The sequence below is a fragment of the Lampris incognitus genome, chromosome 7 (assembly GCF_029633865.1).
Source record: "Lampris incognitus isolate fLamInc1 chromosome 7, fLamInc1.hap2, whole genome shotgun sequence".
NCBI classification, from domain to species: domain Eukaryota; kingdom Metazoa; phylum Chordata; class Actinopteri; order Lampriformes; family Lampridae; genus Lampris; species Lampris incognitus.
Window position 1 is genome coordinate 61,513,902 of NC_079217.1, and position 24,740 is coordinate 61,538,641.

General features: G+C 47.1%; 1 protein-coding gene across 2 annotated transcripts in view; it reads left to right on the top strand.

The window, feature by feature from the left end:
- The window catches only part of LOC130115453 (spectrin beta chain, non-erythrocytic 4-like), a 161,919-nt gene that overhangs the window by 66,192 nt on the left and 70,987 nt on the right, over positions 1 to 24,740 (top strand). For both annotated transcript variants that reach the window (XM_056283117.1, XM_056283118.1), the window contains exons 22-24: positions 5,096 to 5,298; positions 11,326 to 11,416; positions 22,811 to 22,957. In XM_056283117.1, the coding sequence (XP_056139092.1) occupies positions 5,096 to 5,298; positions 11,326 to 11,416; positions 22,811 to 22,957 (441 nt within the window). The remainder of the gene's footprint in view (positions 1 to 5,095; positions 5,299 to 11,325; positions 11,417 to 22,810; positions 22,958 to 24,740) is intronic.

Here is a 24,740-nt window from a genome sequence, read left to right on the forward strand (position 1 = left end):
ACTTGGTACAGACTGGACTGTGTGTGTCTGGAGTACACTTGGTACAGACTGGACTGTGTGTGTCTGGAGTACACTTGGTACAGACTGGACTGTGTGTGTCTGGAGCACACTTGGTACAGACTGGACTGTGTGTGTCTGGAGTACACGTGGTACAGACTGGACTGTGTGTGTCTGGAGCACACTTGGTACAGACTGGACTGTGTCTCTGGAGCACACTTGGTACAGACTGGACTGTGTGTGTCTGGAGTACACGTGGTACAGACTGGACTGTGTGTGTCTGGAGTACACTTGGTACAGGCTGGACTGTGTGTGTCTGGAGTACACTTGGTACAGACTGGACTGTGTGTGTCTGGAGTACACTTGGTACAGACTGGACTGTGTGTGTCTGGAGCACACTTGGTACAGACTGGACTGTGTGTGTCTGGAGTACACTTGGTACAGACTGGACTGTGTGTGTCTGGAGTACTCTTGGTACAGACTGGACTGTGTGTGTCTGGAGCACACTTGGTACAGACTGGACTGTGTGTGTCTGGAGTACACTTGGTACAGACTGGGCTGTGTGTGTCTGGAGCACATTTGGTACGGACTGGACTGCGTGTGTCTGTAGTACTCTTGGTACAGACTGGACTGTCTGTCTCTGGAGCACACTTGGTACAGACTGGACTGTCTGTCTCTGGAGTACTCGTGGTACAGACTGGACTGTGTGTGTCTGGAGTACTCTTGGTACAGACTGGACTGTGTGTGTCTGGAGTACACTTGGTACAGACTGGACTGTGTGTGTCTGGAGTACACTTGGTACAGACTGGACTGTGTGTGTCTGGAGTACACTTGGTACAGACTGGACTGTGTGTGTCTGGAGTACACTTGGTACAGACTGGACTGTGTGTGTCTGGAGCACACTTGGTACAGACTGGACTGTGTGTGTCTGGAGTACACGTGGTACAGACTGGACTGTGTGTGTCTGGAGTACACTTGGTACAGACTGGACTGTGTCTCTGGAGCACACTTGGTACAGACTGGACTGTGTGTGTCTGGAGTACACGTGGTACAGACTGGACTATGTGTGTCTGGAGTACACTTGGTACAGGCTGGACTGTGTGTGTCTCTGGAGTACACTTGGTACAGGCTGGACTGTGTGTCCGGAGTACACTTGGTACAGACTGGACTGTGTGTGTCTGGAGTACATGTGGTACAGACTGGACTGTGTGTGTCTGGAGTACTCTTGGTACAGACTGGACTGTGTGTGTCTGGAGCACACTTGGTACAGACTGGACTGTGTGTGTCTGGAGTACACTTGGTACAGACTGGACTGTGTGTGTCTGGAGTACACTTGGTACAGGCTGGACTGTGTGTGTCTCTGGAGTACACTTGGTACAGGCTGGACTGTGTGTCCGGAGTACACTTGGTACAGACTGGACTGTGTGTGTCTGGAGTACATGTGGTACAGACTGGACTGTGTGTGTCTGGAGTACTCTTGGTACAGACTGGACTGTGTGTGTCTGGAGCACACTTGGTACAGACTGGACTGTGTGTGTCTGGAGTACACTTGGTACAGACTGGACTGTGTATGTCTGGAGTACTCTTGGTACAGACTGGGCTGTGTGTGTCTGGAGTACACTTGGTACAGGCTGGACTGTGTGTGTCTGGAGTACACTTGGTACAGACTGGACTGTGTGTGTCTGGAGTACACTTGGTACAGACTGGACTGTGTGTGTCTGGAGTACACTTGGTACAGGCAAGCTGGACTGTGTGTGTCTGGAGTACACTTGGTACAGACTGGACTGTGTGTGTCTGGAGTACACTTGGTACAGACTGGACTGTGTGTGTCTGGAGTACTCTTGGTACAGACTGGACTGTGTGTGTCTGGAGCACACTTGGTACAGACTGGACTGTGTGTGTCTGGAGTACACTTGGTACAGACTGGGCTGTGTGTGTCTGGAGTACTCTTGGTACAGACTGGACTGTGTGTGTCTGGAGTACACTTGGTACAGGCTGGACTGTGTGTGTCTGGAATACACTTGGTACAGACTGGACTGTGTGTGTCATGAGTACACTTGGTACGGACTGGACTGTGTGTGGCTGTAGTACTCTTGGTACAGACTGGACTGTCTGTCTCTGGAGCACACTTGGTACAGACTGGACTGTCTGTCTCTGGAGTACTCGTGGTACAGACTGGACTGTGTGTGTCTGGAGTACTCTTGGTACAGACTGGACTGTGTGTGTCTGGAGTACACTTGGTACAGACTGGACTGTGTGTGTCTGGAGTACACTTGGTACAGACTGGACTGTGTGTGTCTGGAGTACACTTGGTACAGACTGGACTGTGTGTGTCTGGAGCACACTTGGTACAGACTGGACTGTGTGTGTCTGGAGTACACGTGGTACAGACTGGACTGTGTGTGTCTGGAGCACACTTGGTACAGACTGGACTGTGTCTCTGGAGCACACTTGGTACAGACTGGACTGTGTGTGTCTGGAGTACACGTGGTACAGACTGGACTGTGTGTGTCTGGAGTACACTTGGTACAGGCTGGACTGTGTGTGTCTGGAGTACACTTGGTACAGACTGGACTGTGTGTGTCTGGAGTACACTTGGTAAAGACTGGACTGTGTGTGTCTGTAGTACTCTTGGTACAGACTGGACTGTGTGTGTCTGGAGTACTCTTGGTACAGACTGGACTGTGTGTGTCTGGAGTACTCTTGGTACAGACTGGACTGTGTGTGTCTGGAGTACTCTTGGTACAGACTGGACTGTGTGTGTCTGGAGTACACTTGGTACAGACTGGACTGTGTGTCTCTGGAGTACTCTTGGTACAGACTGGACTGTGTGTGTCTGGAGTACTCTTGGTACAGACTGGACTGTGTGTGTCTGGAGTACACTTGGTACAGACTGGACTGTGTGTGTCTGGAGTACACTTGGTACAGACTGGATTGTGTGGGTCTGGAGTACACTTGGTACAGACTGGGCTGTGTGTGTCTGGAGTACACTTGGTACAGACTGGACTGTGTTTCTCTGGAGTACTCTTGGTACAGACTGGACTGTGTGTGTCTGGAGTACACTTGGTACAGACTGGACTGTGTGTCTCTGGAGTACACTTGGTACAGACTGGACTGTGTTTCTCTGGAGTACTCTTGGTACAGACTGGACTGTGTGTGTCTGGAGTACTCTTGGTACAGACTGGACTGTGTTTCTCTGGAGTACTCTTGGTACAGACTGGACTGTGTGTGTCTGGAGTACTCTTGGTACAGACTGGACTGTGTGTGTCTGGAGTACTCTTGGTACAGACTGGACTGTGTGTGTCTGGAGTACTCTTGGTACAGGAGGCTGGTTTTGCTGTGTTACCTCTTTTTAACTGAAATATCACAGGGTGTTGCTGTCTGTGACTCCTGTGCCTCAGTCTGTGTGTGTGTGTGTGTGTGCGCCTTTGTGAATACAGCAGCATTTGTCTCTTTGTGTTGGCCTGCAGATATATGCCAAGGACTCGGTTTTTCATTTTAGCCTTGGGGTGGGTGGTGTGTTTGGCGGGGGGGGGGTTTGAGGGGGCACTTCCTTTTCAATAACTATCAAAGGCCTTATAGACGAAAGACCGCTGTCATCTCTCTCTCTCTCTCTCTCTCTCTCTCTCTCTCTCTCTCTCTCTCTCTCTCTCTCTCTCTCTCTCTCTCTCTCTCCCCCCCCTCCTCCAGCCTCTGTGCAGTACCTTCTTTCTGTCTGTCCTTGGGGTTGGAGACTGCAGGTTATAGCAGAATGTTATGATATTACAGGTTCGATCCGGGGACCACAATGTGAGGAGTTTAGTATTTCAAAATGTGTGAGAAATTCTGCCTATCGGTTGTTGTCATTGTTGTTTTTTTGTTGTTGTTGTTTTTTGCTTGACAGAAAATAAACACTGGTTCAATGTCCGTATCCTTCATGACTAACCCTGAAGAGAAACAGCCTCGTCCATCTTATAAAGAACACAGTTCAGACTGGTGTAATGGCGTCTTGGTTGCTGGTCTTGCACACATGCATAGCGAATGAGCATCACAATGGTTCTCATTTAGGACAATGATATGAAGCCTCCTGCGACCTCCTAAATTCCTTTGTTCACAGACAAGCCCCCACTCTTTAAGGGCAATCAAAGTGCATGGTAACTATTGTGTTGGTCTCATGGACTGGTCCGCTTGACAGGTTCGTATCAACTGAATACAGTGGCGTCATGTGAGTCAACACCAGAGTATTCAACAACTGTTGTTTTCTCATCAAAAATCATTTAACCATCGCTGCATTGATAAATACTCCCCAAATGGCGCTATTGACATTGCAAATACAAACATGAACACTGCATATTACCGGTGAAATTACATAATTCATGTTTTCATATTGCAATAGCTGTCGCAAAAAAAAAAAAAATCTCTCAACATCGGTTTTTTTCCAGTGTTGTGCAGCCTTAACTGGAATAGTGCATTCACATTACCCTCTGACCACCTGAGACACATAGTTACCCTGGTTGTAACTGGGGAGGGTCTTTACATGTGAAGGTTCCTACGAATGTGTGCGGTGAAGTTCTCCGCTGTCTATCTGATGTCTTTTCTGCCGTGAACCGTTAAAGGGACAATTCACCGATTCTCTGCCTTATCTCTCTATCTGCAACTTGGGTAGCACATGTAAATCCCCTGCAGGTATTCCCGATCATTTTTGCAGTTTTTTCCTGATCACAAAGTGACATCAGTTGGTGGATGGAAAAACTAAAGCCTTTCAGGGTTTCTAAGACTCTTAACCTACTCTAAAAGATGCCATAAACACATCCTCGTTCTCTCGGTGAAGTTATGTTTCCGGTGGTGGAAATGAAGTCACACAACACTAGCGCAGAGGATTATATGGGTGACAATACAGAAGCTTGCCTTCTAGTACATGTGGTCACTGTGGGAAAGACGGTGAGCAGGAGAACACTGATTTCTCTGTCAGCATAGTACACAGTGATGACTTTGTTGCTTCAGTCCACATTACTCATCAGTACTGATTGCGCATACACGAAACCATCGGGGATATTTTCCGTTAAATGATCTTGGCATAAAATGTGTACCTTTTGTTGTGGTCTTCTCCCGCCTACAGGAGTCGGCCTTGGCCCATGTGGAGCTACCCACCACAGTGGAGACGGTGGAGGCCGCCATTAAGAAGCACAAGGACTTCACTACCACCATGGAGCTCAACCTCCACCGGATCAAGGCCGTCATCGAGGCCGGCGAGAGCCTCATCAGCCAGAACAACATCTACTCGGAGCGCATCCGGGAGCGAGTCGACACGCTGGCTAGCAGGTGAGGTGGGGGATGTTGGGCGGGGGTTGGGGTGGGGTGGTGAGACGCCGGGGGCAGACTCAAACCACTGACATGGCATGTTAGGTCCTGGTCACGGCACTGGCGAGCACGAAATTTTGCGGTCAAATTCAAGTTGGACCTGTTAAACAAATTGACAAAAACCGGCCTTATGTAAAACTTCCATCCCCTTCCTCCATCCTGTTTTGGGTTAACGTCGTGTCTGATATAGTGTATGTTCACATGACGTCACACATGTTCTCAATACAAGGCCACGGCCATGTTGGAGGACTTACGTAATTGAAAATGGCGAGTGACCATGTAAACATGAAACCAATGCTATCGGCATGTGCAGATAAACTCGCAGGAGATGTGAAAAGTCGCTACCAAGAGAAGATAAAAAAGACTGGAATAGATCCGCTGCTCATTCTTGCTCAAAAGTTCAGTCCAGCATGTCTGCCATCAACTGAATCTTGTGACATTCTTTCATATCGTGTTTTGGACACAAGCTTTTACACAAAAAGTCAGTTCAAGGCCTTCAAGCCGACAATCACATGGTTTCTGGATTTATTATTAGCGTTCTTGGTTGTAATATAAACAAGATGTGTTTTGGTTGTGAAAGTTAGGCATTCTCAACAGATGAATGATCCACTTGTCCAGCTGTGGATCATGACAACTGAAGGTGGTGTAGTTCTTTCTGCCCACTGTACTGATTGTATGACCGGGTTGGGCGAACATTGCTCACACATAGCAAGTGTCTTGTTTTATGTGGAAGTGTGGATACGACTTAATGGCAAACTATCATGCACACAAGCAAAATGTACATGGCTTTTGCCTTCATATGTCAAACACGTTGACATGCAGAGGTATATGCCGCATCTCATTGTGGTTTTCCTGAGGTCGCCCCTTTCCTTCTGAATTCATTCTCATTAGGCTCGAGATTAAAATTCAACCTGGCGATAAAGTGATGCAGGGGCGGCACGGTGGTTAGCGCGGTCACCTCACAGCAAGAAGGTCCTGGGTTCGAGCCCCGGGGTAGTTCAGCCTTAGGGGGTCGTCCCAGGAAGTCCTCTGTGTGGAGTTTGCATGTTCTCCCGGTGTCTGTGTGGGTTTCCTCCAGGGGCTTCAGTTTCCTCCCACAGTCCAAAGACATGTAGGCCAGGTGAATCGACCATACTAGATTGTCCCTAGGTATGAATGTGTGTGTGTGTGTGTCTGTTGGCCCTGTGACGGACTAGCAGCCTGTCCGGGGTGTCTCCCCGTCTGCCGCCCAAAGGCTGCTGGGATAGGCTCCAGCATCCCCGCGACCCTGAGAGCAGGATAAGCGGTTCAGATAATGGATGGATGGATGGATAAAGTGCTGCAATTTGTTTTATGAAAAAGGTGAAATGAACTCAAGTACCAAAAACCACAAAGACATCTGAACACCTTTAATGGCAACTCAGAGGTGCCCGGTGTTGCCCAGGGACAATGTTCTCACCAAAACAACCAACATGACCGGATGTTTACGATATAAGCGATGATGAAATGTAGGATAATTTATGATATGATACATGTGATAAATGAATGTCGAATAAACAGATGTTATTGAAGAAAATTATCAAATGTCCACCACTCTCACTCTTGCAACCTGGAATCCAGGCTGGCGATCTGCACTCATAACCGTGGCATCAAGGCCGAAAAATCCCTTTGATTGACATGACGTAACAACGTATGGCATCAAACATCAAAAAGACAGCACATTTTGCCACAAAATAAACTAAATTTCACAAATAAATCAAAAAAATTTTACTTGGTTTTTGAACTATTTTTCGAACTGTGCAGTCCTTGGAAAGTGCTGATTCTAGAGATCCCTTTCTTTTTGTTGTACAGTGAGTATTTCTGGAGTTTTAGGTGAACATACAAACATACACCCTCACTTCATATCTATAATATACGTAGATGCTCGCTCAAACGTCCAGTTGTAGAGTACAACGTGAGTCTCAGACGGGTCTTATTGTAGTTTATGAGCAGACATTGAAGATTATTGTTCTTAAAGTTTCACTCAAAATAATGTGTTGGTTTGTTTTACAATAAAACAAAATACAGATAATGTTCCATCATAACGTAACAATAACAATGAGACGTTATTAGTTTGACTATGATGGAGGTAACCTCACTGCTGCTTTTCTTACAACCAGCATTTCTTTGTGTGTTCTGTGGTGAAGACAAAGTCATTTTTTTCCCTCTCTTTTATTGTGAACAGACAGAGCACGAGGTGTGAGGTGCTGGCTGTGCGTTGAGCGGATTATACTAAGCAGCCGAAGCAGCTGGCCACGCACAACAGTGTAACAATAAAAAGAATAATAAAGTGCCCAGGGCTGACGAGGCCGGGGGGAGTTGTTAAGATGTGTGAAACAAAGGCTGCTGGAACCCAGCCGGCCTCATTCAGCTCAGCCCCGACACCTCCCCGTGAAATCTATATGATAGGTGGAGAGCGGCAGTGTGTGTGTGTGTGTGTGTGTGTGTGTGTGTGTGTGTGTGTGTGTGTGTGTTGGATGGGGGCAGGGTGTGTGTTTGTTTGTATCTGGTGGGGTGGGTGTGTTTATCAGTTGGAGCATAGCGTGTGTGTGTTTGTGTATTCGTGTGTGTGTGCGTGTGTGTATGTGTGTGTGTGTGTGTGTGTGTGTGTGTGTGTGTGTGTTGGTGCATCTAGCAGCATGGGGTATGTCTGTTGGTCAGTTGCTGTTTGTGTGTGTGTGTGTATTGGGTGGGGGCAGAGTGTGTGTTTTTGTATCTGGTGAGGTGAGCGTGTTTATCAGTTGGAGCCTAGTGTTGTGTGTGTGTGTGTGTGTGTGTGTGTGTGTGTGTTGGTGCATCTAGCAGCATGGGGTATGTCTGTTGCTCAGTTGCTGGTGTGTGTGTGTGTGTTGGATGGGGGCAGGGTGTGTGTTTGTATCTGGTGGGTTAATAATAATAATAATAATAATAATAAATCAATCTTATAGGGCTCTTTTCTAACTCTCAAAGTGGCTTTGCAATAAACGGGGTGAAACAAGACAACAGATAAACACAACACAGACATACAGGGGTGGATGGGAAGGGGGCGCTATTGGGAGGGAGAAGCGGCAGCCAGCAGTACTCTCCCACTTAAACACACACAAAAGGGCGAGACAAACAAAACACAGCAGCAGTGTGGACGTTGATGTTGTGTAGGGGTTTACTGCCATCGTCTGTTCCTTTCCCAAGGTATCCACTAGGTGGCACTATTTAACCCATAGCTGGGGGCTGGTTTGTGGGCCGCACACCGGTGGGCCTGCGTACCGCACGTCTAGGGGCCAGACCTCCTCCGAGTCCCTTGTAGTTCAGCCAGGGTCCAAGGTGTACCCAGTTACTGTGTGTCGCCACAAGGAGGCGCTACATAGGGCTTGCTGTTGGAGAGGCTATGTACTGGCAGGGAGAGACTTGCGTGCTTGGCTCTCCTGAATGAGTGTGTTTATCAGTTGGAGCCTAGTGTGTGTGTGTGTGTTGGTGCATCTAGCAGCATGGGATATGTTTGTTGGTCAGTTGCTGTTTTGTGTGTGTGTTGGATGGGGTGTTTGTATCTCGTGGAGCGAGTGTGTTTACAGATTTCATTGTATTTTATTCTGTTGGGACAGAACTGTATTTTTCTCCCCCATGCAGGCCAGAAAATTAAGTCGACCACAGGGCATTCAAAATACAGACAAATCTAAAACTGATACATATAGTTCCCACTTTAATAAACACAGTTAATGAACTACTTGGGAGAAATTAAAATCTTCTGATGCCTTTGTTATCTGCTGACATACAAAGACTCAAATGTCAGTAAGCCCAAGACTAAAAGGTAGACAGTCGTCTGCCGGTTTGATCTGTGTCTGCGTCTTCCAGACACAGATCTTAAAAGGCCAATGCAAGTTTGGATTTCTTCAGCGTCACAGATAAATACTCACAACCACATGGCAACAACCTACAGGCAGTTGCTTTGCAAAGTAGTTTAGTTTAAAAACCTACATTTGCACGTTGACCGCCCGTGTTCGCAGAATGTATCCCTGTTCTCTCTGCTTTAAACTGTTTCTCTAATTGTCCTTTAAAAAGTCATCTTAAAGGTGTGGAAATAGAGCCTACTGTGGTTTTGTATTACATGCTGCTTGTGCCACATTGCCAGATTCCAAGAGCGCTTTTTGGTTAACAAGAGCCGACTGTAAAGCTGAGCTGTGGGGTTTTCCGTGTAAACAAGCACAGGGTGGTTTACATGCATTATTCGACTCATGCAGATGTAATTCCTTACCGTCGATTATGTTGACAGAAGTTATTACTTTAAAAGATACGACGCCGGTGTTGACATTTTTGTTCCAGCGCTGCAGAGTCCGTGTGTGTTCTGGTACAGGCACCCACTTTGCTCAGTGGTGCCACTGGTGGCCAAAAACTCCACGGCTCATCTTTAACAGATGCCGGATGATGTAGATTTTTAAAGCTGTCCAAACTCCCAGTAGCATACTGGTACTAGTACTATGGGGGTACTGGAGGGTATCCAGCACCTTACATATACACCTTGAATTTCCTACCTCTGTCCAGTGTACTACCACTCACCCCTTGTATTTATTACTATCCATTTATCTTTAATAGTGTAGTATACAGAACAATGACAAAGTGTGGGAGTATGGGGTACTGGGGCAGTTGCTACAAGCCATCTGGTACTTGTATAACCAAAGTCAGAGCTGTGTCCGCATTCTCTGCATAAAGTCAAACACGTTTTCGGTGGGTGTCGGACTCCGCCAACTCCGCCAAGGCTGTCCCTTGTCTCTGATTCAGTTTGTGATATTCATGGACAGGATCTCAAGGCGCAGCCAAGGTGAGGAGTGTGTCCATATTTGGTAACCTCAGAATTGCATCTCCGCTCTTTGCAGATGACGTGGTTTTGTTGGCTTCATTAGACCGTGACCTTCGGCTCGCACTGGGGTGGTTTGTAGCTGAGTGTGAAATGGCCGGGATGAGAGTCAGTACCTCCAAATCTGAGGCCGTGGTTCTCTACCGGAAAAATGGTGGATTGCTCCCTCTGGGTTGGGGATGAGTTGTTGCCTCAAGTGAAGAAGTTCAAGTATCTCGAGGTCTTGCTCATGAGTGAGGGTAGGATGGAGCAGGAGATTGACAGGCGGATTGGTGCAGCATCAGCAGTAATGTGGACGTTGTACCGGACCGTTGTGGTGAAGAGGGAGCTGAGCCGGAAGGCAAAGCTCTCAATTTACCAGTCAATCTTCGTTCCAACCCTCACCTATGGTCATGAGCTTTGGGTAGTGACCGAAAGGATGAGATCGCAGATACAAGCATCTGAAATGAGTTTCCTCTGTAGGGTGTCTGGGCTCAGCCATAGAGATAAGGTGAGGAGCTCGGACATCCGGAGGGAGCTCGGAGTAGAGCCGCTGCTCCTTTGCGTTGAAAGGAGCCAGTTGAGGCGGTTCAGGCATCTGATTAGGATGCCTCCTGGGTGTCTTCCTTTGGAGGTTTTCCGGGCACATCCAACTAGGAGGAGACCCCGGGGTAGACCCGGAACTCGCTGGAGGGACTACATGTCCAATCTGGCCTGGGAACACCTTGGCATCCCCCAGAAGGAGCAGGAGGGCGTTGCTGTGGAGAGGGACGTCTGGAGTGCCCTACTTAGCTCGCTGCCACCGCAACCCGACCCCGGAGAAGCAGCTGATGATGAGATGAGAGATGAGATCACCAAGTGCAGCATACAGTGCAAAATATAGAAGTTTAAAAAAAAGTATCTATTGTCTCTGTATTTTTTAGCATTCTGTATATACTAATGTATTTGTAGTTTTCTTTTCATATTGTTTCTTTTTATTCTTCTTTGTCTTTTTAATGATACACACTCGCAACTGCTAAACCAAATTCCTCATATGTGGAAATGTGCTTGGCCAATATAAGGATTCTGATTCTATCAAATGCAAACTAAAGAGTGGCTTAATCAGTAGTAATTACAGCTATATCATAAATAAAATGATTTCTCTCTCTCTCTCTCTGTCTCAGGGGTAATCAAAACAGAGATCTGGCTCAGCAGTGGTTGGAGAAGCTCAATGACCAGTGGGAACTTCAACGTTTTCTACAGGACTGTCATGAGGTAGGACAATGATGGTTTTTAAAACGCAGATTACAGACTGTAGGTGGTATCTTCTGAAAAGGCTGGTGGTCCTGTACAAATGACCACATTGTCAATTTGAACCATGATTATTGTTTCTTTAAAGCGTCAGTGAATCCATGTTAACATCCTGTAGTATTGCCTGGTCTGGAATCCGGAGCGTACAGAACAAAAACAGACTAAATAGGTCGGTCAGTACACCAAGTAAAGTCATTGGAGTCCTGCATGCCCAGCTCGTTATTTATAAAAGTATGTCATTAGAAAGACTAACAGCATCAAGGAGTACCCTGAGCACTGTCTGTTCACTGAGTTTGACCTGATGTCCTCCGGAAAACAATTCAGGACCTCAAGACTAAAATTAAATAGGACAAAGTCTTCTCCTCTCCAATCAGCAATCTGTAATCTCAGTTTGCAAAACAGATAATTACGCTGCTCACTTCTATTTCTATTGCTTGCCCTTTTGCACATAATACCTTTGCACATATGTTCTCTTGCAAGAGTTATTTTAAGAAGTGGTGCTCTTTTGTACCTTTGATACAGTGAAACTTAATAGTATTGTCAATGTAAGTGTGTGCTAGTTTTACTGTTTACTGTTACCATCTCTTGCATATTTTTAATCATGACGGTGCAACAAATTTCCCATTCAGAATGATAACCAAGTTTCTGAAAATGACCCGTAAGAGCATGTGTGTGGGAAGATGGAGGAAATGGTATTTCGATACTTGAAATAAAATGACAAATAGTGTTCCTGATTCCTGATTTTTGTAACTTGAACGCCCCTAGTGGTCATATAAGGAAGTGAATGTTCAGCTGGACAAATGTGGAAGTGGTGTCTCCTCCAGCGACATTTTTTCTTCACGGAAACCATGTGATTAGAGGATGATCTGATCAATTCCCTTTGGGAACATGATTGGAACTCACAGTAACCACAACCTAACATTAACCCTAAACTTGACCACAACATAAAGTAAACCACAACCTAACTGAACTGAAACTTGAACACTGTAATCAAAGAAAGTTGAATCAGTTCATCTGGATACAGCGTTTATTGACAGATACATTTCATCACTCATCTAAGTGACCTCTTCAGTCTCAACTGACTGCAGGTACCCCACCCTTATAAACAATACAGTTGCATAACGACTGAAACCAACGATCAGTTTCATATGGTGGCGCAAATTCGCGTTTGCAGTGGCCTCACCCAGCACAGGTGTGGGATGATGGCGACGCGAATTCACGTTTGCGGCGGCCTCACCCAGTACCGTCCCTGCAGTGTCTTTGTCCACGTCTGCGTTTAAGTTTTGTATTCGTTTGATGGCTGGGAGAGCTGGCGCTGGATCGGCTGGGAGAGGTTGGTCTGCCGTGTCCTGTGGGCCCAGGGACCATGGCCCTGCCCGGGGCTGCAACCGAGGAGGTAACACCGAGGATGGTCTGACAGGACATGGAAGCAGGGCAGGCTAAACTAGCTGCTAGCCCATGTAGACCGGCAGTTCTGGTAATACCGAGGGTGGTCTGGCGGCGGCCTCGCCTGGCATTAATTGTGGTGTTTTTGGTGTCGTTGTGTGGATTGCGCGGCGGTGTGTCGTAGGTGTCTGGCTGGGAGAACTGGCGTTGGATCGGCTTGGGGTGCCTGGTCTGTTGTGTCCGGTGGGCCTAAGGACCACAGCCCTGCCCGACACTGTGCCCGAAGAGGAAACACCGAGGGCGGTTTGACAGGATGCAGAAGCGGGGCAGGCTAAACTGACTGCCAGCCCATGTACACCAGCAGTTCCGACAGTCATCCTGGCTGGCTTTCATTCCCTTGGACAGAGATTTTTTGTTTAGTTTGGATATATGTGTTAGTTTGGATATGTGTGTTCTTGTAGTTCTTGTTGTTTTTGGATATGTGTTTTTGTCTTTGTGTTGCACTGCTGAAATGACAAAGTATTCCTGGTTCCCGATCCCTGATATTGATATTGATATTGATTGGAGTCCATATCAGCAAGGAACTTTCCTGGGCATCAAACACCCAGGCTCTTGTGAAAAAGGCCCAGCAACGCCTGCATTGCCTGAGGAGGCTGAGGAGCGCCCAGCTATCCCCCACAATTCTGACCAGCTTCTACCACTGCACCATAGAGAGCATCCTGACCATCTGCACCTCAGTAGACCAGAAAGCTCTGCAGCGGATCGTCAAGGCGGCCCAGCATATCGCCGGTACCCAGCTCCCAGCCATTAAAGACATTTATCACAAACGCTGCCTTCGAAGGGGTCTCGGCATCAGCAGAGATCCCACCCACCCCAACCATGGACTGTTCTCCCCCCTGCACTCTGGGAGGCGCTAGAGGAGCCTCAGAGCCCGCACTACCAGGCTCAAAAACAGCCAAGCTGTTATCCACCTGGACCTGGCTCCCACTGGATGTCTGTGGATATTTTTAAATATTTCTCTACTTGCGTAGTATTCACAGAGGATTTGGGAATGTTTGTGATCACAGCTTTGTGAGATGGTGAACAGATGTACTCTTACCCCCCCACCCCCGAACACTGTAAGTATACTTACAGTTGCTTCTAGTCTATACCTGCTGTGATGATGGGGAACGGCCACCCCCTTGACAGCCTAGCCAATAAGCATTGCGGGCCTTTTTTTATTTTTTTAAGTAATTTTTGGCCATGATCGTTTTTTGCTGTTCCAAACAGTTGGTCCATTTGGTTGTTTCGGGGTTTAATCAGAGTCGTCTTTGTCATATTACACATTACAGTTTATGTGCAATTGACAAACAAATTTCATAATTCAGTCACAATTTTAACATTTTTGTACTGATCAGATATTCTGTCCTACCTTTGTCTTAAAAATCAACCAGTGGATTTGACTTTTTCTCATCTTTTGCTTCTCCGACACTGCAAGCTGAGAAGATGAACTAAGTTATGGAATATGTCTATATTACGAAATATGTTTAGAGGAAAGTTAGTATGTTTTGCATGCTCTCGGGTGGCCTATATGATCAGCGTATGTGCTGTAAGCAGATATAAAAGTAACACGCCAACCAGCTTTCCAACCAAATCATGTCACAACTGGACCGGTTATGGGTTTTTGAGGGGCAACGCTAAAACCTAAGAATAAACTAATGCAGTAATACTCTGTGGTGAGAACCAGAGGGTTGGACGTTTTTCTTTCAAACGGTCGATAAAGTTTACGTGACCCGGTTATCTAAACTGACCTGCAGTGAGTGGGGCTCAAGGCAGTGTTTGTTTTGTTTGATGCACATTTTGACATGATGTTTATGAGCAGTGGAGGCAGTTACGAGCAGCAAACCTGCAGCCTGTCAGTACTAGGGAGGGCTGTCTAGTCAGTAGACTACCCCGCTGTAAAATGTCTCGATGCATGCTCAGTAAAGGGAAGAAATCCCAGGAGGTCGGATCAGTTCATCTGGACACAACATTATCGGCATATCACTGATTGTTGGGCTGACGATGGCTGGTAGGAAAGTTCGACACATCGCCCAACTCAACAATGCAAATGAACATACAAATCATTTGATGACGCTTTTCTGGGACATACCGTATGTGGATATCGATCTTTTATTCCCTCCTTTTTCTCGAAGCTCTATTCTTTGCCTCGTCAACCGCCCGTATCTTCTCCGTCCGGCCTTGTGTTTTCCCCCCCGCCAAGTCACAGCCGCTCCCTCGTGCCACATGGGCCAGAATCTTGTTTAGTTTCAACAGCTTTCTCTCTCTGGCTCAGCTGAATAATTCACGTGATCATCTCTTCATCACTAATTCAAAGGGGAAAGTGTGGATCTGTGTTTATGTGTGACTGTGTGTGAGTGTGCATCTGCATATTTGTACACATACTGTACTGTGTGTTTCTCTGTGTGTGTGTGTGTGTGTGTGTGTGCATGTGTGTGGGTGGGGGGGGGGGTAAGAGTACATCTGTCGCCATCTTACAATGCTGTGATTGCAACTATTCCCAAATCCTCTGTGAATGGTGCACGTGGCCATTGTAACTCTAGTTAATTGTCACGGCATTTTTCATATGAAACTGGCCATTGGTTTCGGTTGTTATACAGCTGTATTGTGTATAAGGGTGGGGGTACCTGCAGTCAGTGTATTGTTTATAAGGGTGGGATACCTGCAGTCACTGTATTGTTTATAAGGGTGCCTGACCAAGCTGGCAGTAACGCGGGGATTCGAACCGCCAATCCCTGTGCTGGTAGGCAACGGAGTAGACCGCCATGCCACCCGGATACCCACTCACTCAGTGTTTATAGTGTTAAACAACACTTTGTTGTTGTTATGTCCCAAAGGGCTGTCTCTGGAATGTCAGGAAAATGACAACAGCTGGCAAGTTGTAGGAGTGATGACACCCATTTTGGAAGTTATAAGAAGAAAAGTGCAGGGTTTATTTATGAAGGTGGCAGAGAATGAGTGCTTTTCTAAATGTAAGTGCCATTTAAAATGCTCAACATAAAGGATCGTGAAAAAGACAAAGCCCAGAAAAGGATTAAAAGTTGAAATGAAATTAATGAAACAAAAATCAATTTAGCAGCAGTGCTCTAGTCACCAGAATGAAACTAAACAAAATGTCCGAACCAGTCAATCTAGTAAAATGGATTCACTCAAACTTCACAGTAGGTGGCGCTCACCTCTTAACCTGGTGTGTTTAAATGATAGTTTGGTTTCCTACTTGCATCGAGTCAGACAAACTCGTGAATACCTTTTGTTGTCTGTTTGTAGTTTGCAGGTACGCTGAATGGTGAATTAAGCTTAGCTTAGCTCAGTTACTGGATGCTTACCAGGATCATTTTGCTGGGTATCAGACAGAATTGCTGAGTCGTTATGCTCCATTTCCATTTTCAGCACGACAGCAGTTGCTGATGATCCCTGTGGACGTCAAGCAATTGAGCTAAGCTAGGCTAAACTAGCCATTCAACGTACCTTCAAACGACGCACACAGGCATAAAAAGGGTTTCAATGAGTTTGTCTGACGCTGTTTAAATAGGACTCAGAGTAAAAACTCCAGAAACCGAACTATCCCTTTAACAGTGACAAATTCGATGTGCGATAGGCCTGTCAAAGTTGGCCAAAAATGACGTTCGATTATTCCTTCTTAAAAAACCCCCACATAGATTCAAACACATTCGGCTATATTTTTGCACATTAAGTCCATAAGAAGGCAAACCGATACAATAATAATAATAATAATAATAATATAGTACTGATAATAATTATTACATTCATATAGCGCTTTTCTGTACACCCAAAGCGCTTCACGTTGAAGAGCGTAACTCACTTCAACCACCACCAATGTGTAGCATCCATCTGGGTGTTGCACGGCACCACAATGAGAGACATAACTACTTGTGTAGGTATGTTTATTTCAACGTAAACTGCTACTACTGCATTTGGCTGCTCCCATTAGGCGTTGCCAAAGCGGATCATCCGTTTCCATTTCTTCCTGTCCTCTGCATCTTCCTCTGTCACACCAGCCACATGCATGTCCTCCCTCACCATACCCATAAACCTCCTCTTTGGCCTTCCTCTTCTCCTCTTCCCTGGCAGCTCCATATTCAGCATCCTTCTCCCAGTATACCCAGCATCTCTCCTCCACACATGTCCAAACCATCTCAATCTTGCCTCTCTTGCTTTCTCTCCAAACTGTCCAACCTGAGCTGTCCCTCTAATATACACATACCTAATCCTGTTCTTCTTCATCACTCCCAATGAAAATCTTCCCATCTTCGACTCCATCACCTCCAGCTCCACCTCCTGTCTTTTCATCAGTGCCACTGTCTCCAAACCATACAACATAGCTGGTCTCACAACCAACTTGTAAACCTTCCCTTTAACTCTTGCTGGTACCCTTCTGTCACACATCACTCCTGACACTCTTCTCCACCCACTTCACCCTGCCTGCACTCTCTTCTTCACCTCTCTTCTGCACTCCCCGTTACTTTGGACAGTTGACACCATGTATTTAAACTCATACGCCTTCATCACCTCTACTCCTTGCATCACCATTCTGCTGTCCTCCCTCTCATTCACTCATATGTATTCAGTCTCGCTGCTACTGACTTTCATTCTACCTCCACCTCTCCAGGCTCTCCTCAACCTGCTCCCTACTCTCGCTTTTTGATTTCAATTTTTTTATTTCAATGTAAACACGTCTTTTAAAAGATCTACATACCTACACGTTACAAAATGAATAAAATAATGTCCTGTGCCATAATACTTCATTTAATGCCTATAGACCCCCCCCTCTCTCTCTCTCTCACTCGTTTTATTGATTTTAAGTAGGCATTCTACAGAGTGTGGCAACAGGCTCTATGGAAAATCATGAGAAAACATAACATCAATGAACACCTTGACCAAGTTATCGAAGCTCTTTATAAAGATTCGAAAAGCACAGTGCTAGTGGACAGCACACTCAATGACTGGTTCACTGCAACCGTAGGAGGTAGACAAGGTTGTTTACTGTCACCGTGCCTCTTCAATCGTCACCAACACTATGGAGGGTTTTGAACCAACTCTCACAATCGGCAGAAGAAATATCAGCAACTTTCGCTTTGCAGTAGATCTAATCACCAGCAACAGGGAGGAACTAGCTGAAATAACCAGAAGACTGGCCAAGGCAGCTTAGGACATGGGTGTGTTGATCAGCACTCAAAAAAAGCAAAATCGTGACAACGAAAGATCACCCAAGGAGGGAGACTGAAGACATTGAAGAGCAGAACATGGAAATCGTTGTTGGCAGCGAAGAACTTGAGGAAGTCACGTCTTTCAGATATCTCGGATCTGTGATTAACAAAGACAGAAGATCAGAAAAAGAAACTGGGAGCAGAATCACCGTAACAACAAGCGCAATGACCAAGCTGAACACGATCTGGAAAGGTAAAAACCTTAGAATGAAGTCAAAAGTGCAACTGCTCCGTGCCATCATAATAGCAACTCTTCTATATGGTGCAGAATCCTGGACCCTAACAAAAGCTATGGGGGGAAAAATACAAGCTCTGGACTCAGAGCATATAGAAGAGTGCTGCAAATCCCATACACAGCGCACATCACCAACACTGAAGTGCTGAACAGAGTTAAGGTAGCTGTGATAGTTTACTGACAATGATGAAAAGAAGGAAATTAAACAGGTATGGGCACGTTTGCCGAACGGAAAGGGCACTTGCAGAAGACATCCTGCAAGGCCTGGTAGAAGGGACTAGGAAAGAGGGGGAGACCGAGAAAAACCTGGGTAAACAACATCGGAGAATGGCTACAGGTGAGCATAGTGGAGGCGGGGAGAGCCGCGATGGCTAGGGAATGGTAGACTTGTTGAGGCATCAAGCTGTGCTTCTACGACCTCCATAGTTTACAGTACTGATGATGATGATGATGAGTCTTTTTCCGTCTTCGCTGAGCGAGTTTTGTGAATTAAAGGTCCCGACCCCTGTCCCAAATGTAGGCCGGTTGTATTCAGCGATCGCTAACTGAAGCTTACTGTTAACTGAAGCTCACTCGTGAAGCTTACATAGCTTGCGTACGACCTTATCTCGAGGTTCCACAATTTTTCCTTCTGACCAAAATCTCGAAGTATTTCCAATCGGGGCTTTTTAGGTCATTCGGAGGGAAATTCACTCTCTGCGGTTGTTGTTGATGTCACAGCCTCTTGCCCTTGACATCAAAGCGATCGCCTTTGACACCTGCTACACCAGCTGACACCTGCTACACCAGCTGACACCTGCTGACCCCCCCCCCCTTCACCCCGGCAATCGCCCTCACCCTTAAAAGGCCTCCACTATGGACCAGTCTTCGCTGGAACGTCGCCATTCATGGACTTCTGCCTGCCTGCCTGCCTACCTGCCACAGAGCCACCTCCTGCCCTACCCCCGAGATCGGTCACTTCAATAAAGACTTGATTCTTCCCTTACCTAGTTGTCCCGTCTGCTTTTGGGTTCTTTCCCGATACGTGACAGTTGAAGTATTCGCTCATTTCCGCTTGACCCAAATTTCATTCTCAACCATTCTCAAAGCAACACACGCACAGACACACACAGTGCAATGCACGAGTGCCTCTGCAACCAAACCGTCGTTGACAACTTGTGTTAGGGCAGTTGGTCTCATTTTGTTCACCGTCGTCTTCCCCGCTCCTCTTCCACTCTCCCACCCGTCCATTTCTTCTACATCCAGTTAATGTCCGGTCTCGGGGGACCGATCAGGCTCCGGCCCACCACGACCCCCAAACAGCCACAGCCCGGCCGGCGTGTGTGGGCATCTGTGTGCGTCTGAGTTCGTACATGTGTGAATTTGTGTGCACGTGCTTGTTGTGTATGTTCATGTGTGTTTCAGCCTGTGTGTGTGTGTGTGTGTTTTTCTTTATGCATATATGAGTATGTGCGTTTGTGCATGTGTGTCAGCCTGTGTTTGTTTATGTGTGTGTGTGTGTGGGGGGGGGGCTAGAGGCAGCTGATCTCGTAGGTGGACAAAGAGGTAGGGTCAAAAGTCAGTAGGTGGGGCTTAGTGGAGAAATTGTGGACCTGGGCTTTTAAAGGAGAGCAGGGAAGCAAACCCATCGATGAATCGCTCTCTCTCTCTCTCTCTCTCTCTCTCTCTCTCTCTCTCTCTCTCATGTGACTCTCTTGCTCTCTGAACAACTAACTATGCCATACGTGTCATTTCCCCACTCCGATCTTGTCTTTTACACTCCCTCTCTTCCCTCTTATCTGTCTCTCTCTATCCCTATCTCTCAACTACTGCCGCAGCATTAAGCAGGCTGAGGCTGCCTGGAACTACTGCAGGGAGAGAGAGAGAGAGAGAGAGAGAGAGAGGGTGGGGGAGAGAGAGAGAGAGAGAATGAGAGACAGAGGGTTATAATTTAAAACAAAGACAGTGGGAGAAGAAGCATCGTGAACTCGGCTCTTCAGACAAGACTAACGAGTCTGGATCCCTTGCATGACTTTAACTCTCTCTCTCTCTCTCTCTCTCTCTCTCTCTCTCTCTCTCTCTCTCTCTGCCCGGCATCACTGGCTGCGACCAGTGTAGGCGATCTGTTCCCAAACATTCCCAATCCCAGCCTTTGGCTCATCCACAGACCTCCTCCACTCCTGAACAGAGGGAGAAGGGGAGGGGTCTGAAGGAGGCGTCTTTATTACAGGCAGGGGGAGGGGTGGGGTGCACGTGCACGTGCACGCCGACTGGCCTGCCCGTCCTTTTATCGTCGTGTGTTTTTTTTTCTTTTTTTAATTTAGTGTGGACAGATTTTTCCTCTCCTCCATATTTCCTTCTTCCTCTTGCCCTCCATCATCCTCGCTTGCGCTCTCTCTCTCTCTCTCTCCTCACCGTCACTGATAGACCTCCCCCTTCACACACACACACACACACACACACTACCGCTCCCGCCCGCCTCAGCAACATAGCGACAGCAGCCCCGGAGAGGGAGGGGAGGGGAGGGGAGGGGAGGGGAGCGCAGCCTCAGACTGGAGGCTGGCCGTCGGTATTTTCTTCACATCCCACACGGCAGACCCACCTTTGTGCTGCCCGGCACGCCAAACTGGTCCTTGGTTCCTAGGAGCGAGCGGAGGGCACCTCCCTCTGTCTTCTCTTCTTCCTCTGCGGTGGCCCTTTTTTTTTTTTTTTTTTTTTTTGGACCTCACTTCTCACTCAGGAGAGTGTGTTTAAGCCCTGGTGTACGCGTGAGTGTGTGTGTGTTTTTGTGTGTGAGCGCCGTGCCTCGGCTGACACACCGGTTAGACCAAGGATGCGGATCCCGGCGGTTGCCTGCAGCAGCAGCAGCCTAAGCATCGCGGGACGCTCCCGTTGACAGACCGCCGGTAAAACTGGAGCTCGCTCGTGGTTGTGGATTTGGGGCTGGAGGGGGGTGGGGTGGGGGAGAGAGGAGAGAGGGGGGTATTTTTGCGTGGAGTTGTAGGGTCAGCGAGAGCCGGGGGAGCTGTTGTCAGTTGGTGAGCTGAGATTGAGGGTTATTTTCACTGGTGTGGTTTTTTTATGTGTGTGTGTGTGTGTGTGTGTGTGTGTGTGTGTGTGTGTGTGTGTGTGTGTGTGTGTGGCTTCACATTTGTCTATACACATGCTTTGTTCATCTGTCATGTGACAATGGGGTTTATTTTGCTGTCATTTTATTTGAGAGTTGAGGTGTGTGCATGTGTGTGTGTGTGTGTGCGTGTGTGTGTGTTTGCATTGTCGACCGTTTTGTTTTTTTGTACATGTGGAGCGCTGACGCCATGTTTGTTGGTACACGTGTGTCGGCATACATGCAGAGCCTGCTGCACGTCATAAAACATGCATCCCTTGTGCGGCTGACTTTGTATTTCACAGTGTGTGTGTGTGTGTGTGTGTGTGTTGGGGGGGCTTCACATTTGTCTATACACATGCTTTGTTCATATGTCATATGACAATGGGGTTTATTTGCTGTCGTTTTAGTTGAGAGTTGAGGTGTGTGCATGTGTGTGTGTGTGTTTGTTTGTATTGTCGACTGTTTTGTTTTTTGTACATGTGGAGCGCTGACGCCATGTTTGTTGGTACACGTGTGTCGGCATACATGCAGAGCCTGCTGCACGTCATAAAACATGCATCCCTTGTGCGGCTGATCGTGTATTTCACAGTGTGTGTGTGTGTGTGTGTGTGTGTGTGTGTGTGTGTGTGTCAGTTCACAGGCAATGAGGAATCTGTTCTGCACTCTTAAGACTTATCTACCCTTATCTAGACTTATCTAGAGTCTGTATTCACTAATCCTTCCAGTACTGACCTTTATTTCTGTCTCTCCTCCTCTCTGTCTCTCTATCTGTCTCTCTCTATCTGTCTCTCTATCTGTCTCTCTGTCTGTCTCTCTCTATCTGTCTCTCTATCTGTCTCTCTATATCTGTCTCTCTATCTGTCTCTCTATCTGTCTCTCTATCTGTCTCTCTCTATCTGTCTCTCTATCTGTCTCTCTCTATCTGTCTCTCTATCTGTCTCTCTATCTGTCTCTCTCTGTCTGTCTCTATCTGTCCCCCCTCTATCTGTCTCTCTCTATCTGTCTCTCTATCGTCTCTCTGTCTGTCTCTCTGTCTGTCTCTATCTGTCTCTCTATCTGTCTCTCTATCTGTCTCTCTGTCTGTCTCTCTCTATCTGTCTCTCTATCTGTCTCTCTATATCTGTCTCTCTATCTGTCTCTCTATCTGTCTCTCTCTATCTGTCTCTCTATCTGTCTCTCTCTATCTGTCTCTCTATCTGTCTCTCTATCTGTCTCTCTCTGTCTGTCTCTATCTGTCCCCCCTCTATCTGTCTCTCTCTATCTGTCTCTCTATCCGTCTCTCTGTCTGTCTCTCTGTCTGTCTCTCTATCTATCTCTATCTGTCTCTCTATCTGTCTCTCTCTATCTGTCTCTCTATCTATCTCTATCTGTCTCTCTCTCAGCTGGGGGACTGGGTGTGCGAGAAGATGCTGATGGCGCGAGACGGCAGCCGAGACGAGACCCAGAAGCTCCATAAGAAGTGGCTGAAGCACCAGGCCTTTATGGCCGAGCTGGCCCAGAATAAGGAGTGGCTGCAGAAGATCGAGAAGGTGAGCACCGGCGGCCTTTCTGCTGCCTCGTGGCCCGAGCGTGACAGGTTCGTGTCGTTAAAAGGAGGGTTTCGGTGCACCGCACTGGGTTTATTAAACAGCCGGTAGTCGTATGACACCGCCGGAATCAGGTCACCAGTCCAGTGGTTCACAACGTAGTTCCTGTCTGACATATAGTGCAGAGTGCTAGCAGATCTGATGCTCTTATCTTTTTTGTTTTCAGCATTGTCTCCATATATATGTTATAGGGATGACTCCCATCACACGCCGTTAGCAGCCGTAACACTTCCGTATCTCTGAAACGCTGCTGAACTCATAGGGGAAAAGTGTCTGGCACGATTGTGAAAACGACAACTCTTGCTTCCTGGTTTAATGTTAGCTTTGGTGGGCCGCATCGAAATAGATTACCTCGTGCTATGAAAATGCGAATAACAACGCAACATACAGCTGTTGCCATCAAATGCCATGTGGAGATGCTGAATAATCCGTACAGTCCCATTTTAGTGGCCTTTCAGAGACACACAGACCACTGCTCAGGTTTATGATTGCTAGTGGAGTTGTAGCCCTGTAAACACACACATAAGTATATATATATATATATATATATATATTTAAGAAAATCATGATTATTTTTGTTTGAAAGGTTAAAAATCATTTTGGTTGAAATAGTTAGATCATTTAAGGGAACAAGTGAGTTGTCCCTCTTTTTTTGGGGGGGGGGGTTCCCCCTTTTTCTCCCCAACTGTATCTGTCGAATTGCCCCACTGTTCCAAGCCGTCCCGGTCGCTGCGCCACCCCCTCTGCTGATCCAGGGAGGGCTGCAGACTACCACCTGCCTCCTCCGATACATGTGGAGTCGCTATGAGGGAGGATCACGCTATTCCCCCCCAGCTCCCCCTCCCCCCTGAACAGGCGCCCCGACCGACCAGAGGAGGCGCTAGTGCAGCGACCAGGAAACATACCCACATCCAGCTTTCCACCCACAGACATGGCCAGTTGTGTCTGCCCGACCAAGCCGGAGGTAACACGGGGACCTGAACTGGCGAGCCCTGTGTTGGTAGGCAACAGAATAGACCGCCACGCCCCCCGGACGCCCCCGCGTTGTTCCTCTTTGAACAGATCTTCAACTTTCTTCAAGGTCTTTAACATTAGTGTCTTTTAAAAGTCTTTCAACATTTAAAGGACGTCTGTAATCGTCTTTAACAGCAGTGTCAGTTAATGTCTTTAACTGGCCCCAGCAGGACTCTGATATCATCTCTTTTGCATCACGAGGGCTTCAGCAGTGCATAAGCCTCTTGTCCAAAGTCATGCACAGAGCAGGTTTCATTAGGCAAGCTACCACTTACTGTTTGCTCGCGTGCAAAACCCAGGCTTCACTAGGCTTTGCTATGGACTTCTGCAGGGCTCAGATCTCCGGCTGTTAGCTCTGTCTGCTGTAAGACTGGAAAAACAGCTGTGTACGCACACTTCCCTATAAAACGATAGAAGAGTGTCTCACACCATGTTTCTAATGCTGTACATACATGGACTCTAAACTGTTGCTGTCAACAGACTACATCCGGCTCTCAGACTAAATCCGGATCCATTTGGTGTTCTTCTGTGGTGAGCACGAATAGAGTTTTTACATCCTGTCTGCCAGTCATTCTGCTCTTATGATATGTTGGCCTTAGTACATGCTGAAAGTATATATGATGAGGTTGTCACATGTTTTAACACCTTTGTGAATTTTCAAGAGTTGTTTTGCCATCCGTCGTGGTGCAAGATCTCGTCGCCTGGCTAGAAG